Source organism: Trichomycterus rosablanca, chromosome 2 (assembly GCF_030014385.1).
Source record: "Trichomycterus rosablanca isolate fTriRos1 chromosome 2, fTriRos1.hap1, whole genome shotgun sequence".
In the NCBI taxonomy this organism is placed as follows: Eukaryota; Metazoa; Chordata; class Actinopteri; order Siluriformes; family Trichomycteridae; genus Trichomycterus; species Trichomycterus rosablanca.
This window is the reverse complement of record NC_085989.1, coordinates 55,300,395-55,306,362: the sequence shown is the minus strand read 5'-3', so window position 1 is coordinate 55,306,362 and position 5,968 is coordinate 55,300,395. Positions and strand designations below refer to the sequence as shown.

General features: G+C 46.1%; 1 protein-coding gene across 1 annotated transcript; it reads left to right on the top strand.

Annotated features, from left to right (window-relative positions):
* Nucleotides 1-4,058: 4,058 nt before the first annotated feature.
* LOC134302428 (uncharacterized protein K02A2.6-like) lies at nucleotides 4,059-5,393 on the top strand. The gene has a single exon (XM_062987529.1). It carries the CDS (start codon nucleotides 4,059-4,061, stop codon nucleotides 5,391-5,393), a length of 1,335 nt encoding a protein of 444 aa, XP_062843599.1.
* Nucleotides 5,394-5,968: the final 575 nt, after the last annotated feature.

Sequence of the window (5,968 nt, the reverse complement as noted above, 5' to 3'; positions counted from 1 at the left end):
GTTTTCCAGGACAGGTTCCACTCGGAACAGGCTTCGCCAGGGTCGACCAAAGAAGTTGAGTCCACGTGTTCGGCGTCATATCCAGAGGTTGGCTTTAAAAAATAGACACATGAGTGCTGCCAGCATTGCTGCAGAGGTTGAAGACGTGGGAGGTCAGCCTGTCAGTGCTCAGACCATACGCCGCACACTGCATCAACTCGGTCTGCATGGTCGTCATCCCAGAAGGAAGCTGACGCACAAGAAAGCCAGCAAACAGTTTGCTGAAGACAAGCAGTCCAAGAACATGGATTACTGGAATGCCCTGTGGTCTGACGAGACCAAGATAAACTTGTTTGGCTCAGATGGTGTCCAGCATGTGTGGCGGCGCCCTGGTGAGAAGTACCAAGACAACTGTATCTTGCCTACAGTCAAGCATGGTGGTGGTAGCATCATGGTCTTGGGCTGCATGAGTGTTGCTGGCACTGGGGAGCTGCAGTTCATTGAGGGAAACATGAATTCCAACATGTACTGTGACATTCTGAAACAGAGCATGATCCCCTCCCTTCGAAAACTGGGCCTCATGGCAGTTTTCCAACAGGATAACGACCCCAAACACATCCTCCAAGATGACAACTGCCTTGCTGAGGAAGCTGAAGGTAAAGGTGATGGACTAAACCCAATTGAGCACCTGTGGCGCATCCTCAAGTGGAAGGTGGAGGAGTTCAAGGTGTCTAACATCCACCAGCTCCGTGATGTCATCATGGAGGAGTGGAAGAGGATTCCAGTAGCAACCTGTGCAGCTCTGGTGAATTCCATGCCCAGGAGGGTTAAGGCAGTGCTGGATAATAATGGTGGTCACACAAAATATTGACACTTTGGGCACAATTTGGACATGTTCACTGTGGGGTGTACTCACTTATGTTGCCAGCCATTTAGACATTAATGGCTGTGTGTTGAGTTATTTTCAGAAGACAGTAAATCTACACTGCTATACAAGTTGTACACTGACTACTCTAAGTTATATCCAAGTTTCATGTCTATAGTGTTGTCCCATGAAAAGATATAATGAAATATTTGCAGAAATGTGAGGGGTGTACTCACTTTTGTGATACACTGTACATGTCATCTTAAAATTATTATAAAATAGTTTTTGTAGTATGTTGCCTATTTTAATCTGTGTAATAAATCATAAATAAAGTAGGTGTTAGGTGTTTTTTCAGCGTTTTATATAGCTCAGAATGCCGAATGTTAAACGAACGTTGAATATTAAACTAACTTTACTGCGGTCTATTGAACTGCTAATAAAGCACAAAAGTGAAAAATAATAATGAAAAGATAATACATTTTGTGTTGTGGTAATGTTAAGGACGCAGATGGTTATTTAAAAAAGTTTGGCTTTCCTTGATGTATGAAAAACGCTCTAAAATCACTGAACTCATGTATAAACCTGGTTAAATAAAACGTTAACACAGCAGTATTACATAAACTGTTATTCAACTTGTGGTATATTGAGCTTATGGGCTTTCCGTAGTTTTATATGTTCTATGTGATATGCGCATGTCCAGAGGAGACGCGCCAGAAGACGAGCCCCGGTTGGCATGTTGTAATATTGTTTATGCAAGTGCTTCAGTAAATGTGGTTAAATGCGTGCAGCCGTCTCGTCATTAATACACCACATAATTGGCGACGAGGTAAAAAGTGACTGTAGTGAGCAGTGAAGATGGCCAACTTCGCCAAACCGGACGAGTTTAATCCAGAAAACGAACAATGGACAGCTTACATCGAGCGAATGGAACTTTTTTTTGAAGCACACGATGTCGAGGATGAAAAACAGGTAGCTACTCTGCTAAGCTCTGTTGGTGCTTCTACATACGGACTGCTACGAAATTTAGTTCAACCTCTCAAACCTAGGAATAAGACTTTTGATGAAATCGTGGAAATTCTGTCAAATTACTATGAACCTAAACCACTGGTCATAGCCGAGCGATTCAGATTCCGACGATGTGTGCAGAGGAACGATGCAACGGTAGCTCAGTTTGCTGCTGATCTGAAACAGCTAGCTGCAAGATGTGACTTCGGGGATAGGCTGGACGAGGCTCTGCGAGACGGGTTTGTCAGTGGAATTCGTGATGAAGCGTGCCAACGCAAGTTGCTTTCCACGGATGTGCTAACGTTTGCCAGAGCCCTGGAGATCGCGCTTAACATGGATGCATACTTCTGTGCACAAGGTAGATGAAAGACAAAAGCCTTCTCCATCAGCGCAGACAGCGTGCTATAGATGCAAAGGAAAAAATCATAGCCCAAGTGAATGCTACTTTAAAACTGCCAAATGCCACAAATGTGATAAAGTCGGTCATATACAGAAAGCATGCAGAGGTAGCCAGCCTGCCGCGAGAGGGAAGAAAGGAAGGCAAAATAAGACTTGGCAAAAAGTGGCAAGTTATGTCATAGCAGAAGAGGAGGAGGAAGTGTTCTGTGTAAATGAAACAGACAAACAGGCATTCAAAGCGAACTTCGCCGTAAACCGGAGGAATGTTCCAATGGACATAGATACGGGGGCTGCAGTCAGCATAATATCGGAGGCGATGTATAGAGAGTCGTTCGCGGATGTGCCACTAGGGGGCAGCAACGTCACGCTGAAGACCTACACTGGCCAGGTAATTCCAATAAAAGGGCAATTCGTGGCAAAAGTTACCTATGGAGATCAAACTGCTGTCTTACCATTAATTGTAGTGAAAGGCAATGGACCTGCACTTTGTGGTAGGAACTGGCTTGAAAGCATCAAGTTGGACTGGAAAACAATTAAAATGATCAGTGAAAATGCAAAACAGCCCTCAGCACCCAAATCAATACCTGAGGTGTTAGAAAAATACAGTGAAGTTTTCAAAGAGGAGTTGGGAACATTAAAGGAAATTAAAGCCACAATTTCTGTCAAACCAGACGCCACGCCCAAGTTCCATAAAAGCCGCCCTTTGCCATTTGCAATGAAGGAACGAGTGGAAGATGAATTACAGCGACTGGAAAAAGAAAACATCATCAGTCCTGTGAAGCACAGTGAATGGGCCGCTCCTGTCGTTCCTGTGGTCAAGAGGGATGGCAAGATTCGTTTGTGCGGCGATTACAAGGTAACAGTGAACCAGGCAACCAACACGGACATATACCCACTGCCACGAATTGAAGAAGTGTTGGCAACGCTGAGTGGTGGCAAGTTGTTTTCGAAAATCGACCTAGCCTCAGCTTACCAACAAGTGCTCCTTGATGAGGATTCAAAATGATGAAGGACCTGAGCGTGGTTGTTTACCTTGATGATCTGCTCATATCGGGAAGAGATGAGGCAGAGCATCTGAAGAACCTCGACAGAGTCCTGCAACGCTTGCAAGAGAACGGCCTGCGAGTGAAAAGGTCAAAGTGCGAGTTCGGAAAGACCCAAATCGAGTACCTGGGCCATGTCCTGGATGAAAAGGGGGTGCACCGATCCAAAAACAAGGTGAGAGCAATACATGATGCACCCACACCTACAAATGTGAAAGAGCTACGGGCTTTCCTAGGTCTAGTTACCTACTATGGCCGTTTCGTGCCACAGCAAAGTACTGTGCTAGCGCCGCTTTACGGTCTGCTGAAAGAGCAAGTCACATGGAAATGGAAGAAAGCTGAACAAGATGCATTTAACAAATGTAAAGAACTCCTGACAAGTGACAATGTATTAGTGCACTAGGATCAGAGCCTGCCGTTGACCCTTGCATGTGACGCTTCAGCCTATGGCATTGGAGCCGTAATCCAACACACAACATCAGATGGAAAAGAGCATCCAATTGCTTATGCTTCGCGTACTCTCTCTCCAGCAGAGAAGAAGTATTCGCAAATTGAGAAAGAGGCCCTAAGCCTCATATATGGTGTTAAGAAGTTTCACCAATACCTCTGGGGACGTCAATTCAACCTGGTCACAGACCATAGGCCATTACTGACTTTGTTCGGAGAACATAAAGGGCTTCCTACAATGGCGGTAGCCCGGATCCAGAGGTGGGCCATCGTACTGTCGGCATACAACTACCACATTGTTTACCGTCAGTCAGAGAAGCATGGCAATGCTGACGGGTTGTCTCGTATGCCGCTATCAGAGACCAAAGATGCTGGAACAGATCTCCGCCTACGTCGACGCACTGATATGTGAACACCTAGAAGGCGTGCCGCTGACCGCAAAGCAGATTGCCAAGGTAACGAGAACTGACACCGAGCTCTCAAGGCTGCACAGATTCATCATGGAAGGGTGGCCAAAAGAAATTCCTGAAGAACTGAAAGGATACCACAAAAGGCATGATGAACTCTCTGTGGAGGAGGGGTGTGTGCTGTGGGGCACTAGAGTGGTTACACCCGCAAAGCTCAGAGCTGCCGTGCTTAAAGAAATCCACAGCGGGCACCCTGGCATTGTGAAGATGAAGGCAATTGCACGGCAATACGTCTGGTGGCCACATATTGATATGGACATTGAGAAAGTGTGCAAAGGATGTGAAACATGTCAGCTAGAGCAGAGAATGCCGCGCCACGTGCCACTGCACCCTTGGGAATTTCCAGGAGATGTGTGGAAGAGACTTCACATTGACTTTGCAGGGCCATTCATGGGCCACATGTTCATGATTGTAGTTGACGCATTCTCAAAATGGCTGGAGGTTTACAAAATGACACAACAGATTGTCACAGACAATGCAACAACCTTTATGTCTGATGAGTTCCAACAGTTCGCGAGGAGAAATGGAATCCTCCACACGACCGGTGCCCCGAGGCACCCAGCCACGAACGGCCTAGCCGAGAGATATGTCTCAACGTTCAAGGCTGGCATGAAAAAGCTGGCGAGAGAAGATTTGAGCATTGAAGACAAAGTCTCTCACTTCCTGCTACGGTATCGCACAACTCCCAACGGCACAACAGGCGAGTCGCCTGCTGATGTGTTCTTCAAAAGACATGTCAGAACCAGACTGGACTTTCTGAAACCAAACATTCAAGAAACGGTGAGGAGGAAGCAGTATCTGCAGAAAGACGGACATGACAGAAAAGCGTTGGACAGGCAGTTCGACGTTGACGAGCAAGTCTACCTGCGAAACACTGCTGGCGAAACACCAAGATGGATGCCAGGAATCATCACCCAGCAGTCAGGGCCTGTGTCCTACAAGGTCCGCGGAGAAGCGACGGATCAAGAATACCGGCGCCACGGAGACCAGCTGAGACCTCGCCATGCTGCGGGGCTTCCAGATCTGCAATCTGAGGAAGTTGCTGAGGAGACCGGGCCGATGGAGAGCAGTTTCAGAGCATCCCCAGCACCTGAACTGTCAGACCTAGCTGAGCCGCCTGATCCTGTTGCGGTGACCCTAAGGCGCTCCCAGCGTACCCCAAAAGTGCCTCAACGTTACCAAGACTGAGTGATGATGTTTAGTTTGAGTTACAGTTAAAGCATTCAGTTAACTTTATTATGCAATATGGGTAATGTTGATAATTATAATCTTAATGCATAGTAATGATATATTTTATGTAAGGTCATTGGCTAAAGTGATGCACTAAGCTAACCTTAAAGTAATGGGGAGATATATTTAATATGATTTGGGATGTCTAAGTCTTAGACAAGTTACCTTTAAGGTAAAGGGGGAGGTGATGTGGTATATTGAGCTTATGGGCTTTCCGTAGTTTTATATGTTCTATGTGATATGCGCATGTCCAGAGGAGACGCGCCAGAAGACGAGCCCCGGTTGGCATGTTGTAATATTGTTTATGCAAGTGCTTCAGTAAATGTGGTTAAATGCGTGCAGCCGTCTCGTCATTAATACACCACACAACTGTAATCAATCAAGTACAGCTCATTTGAGCACCTTGGAATTAAAACGAAACCTTACATTACTGGAGCACAGAATTATAGGCGTTCCCCTGAATGAGTCAAAACCCGATGTGCGCATGCTCGGTAGGACAAATGGATGGGGAAGATAAATCGACAGAACACTGG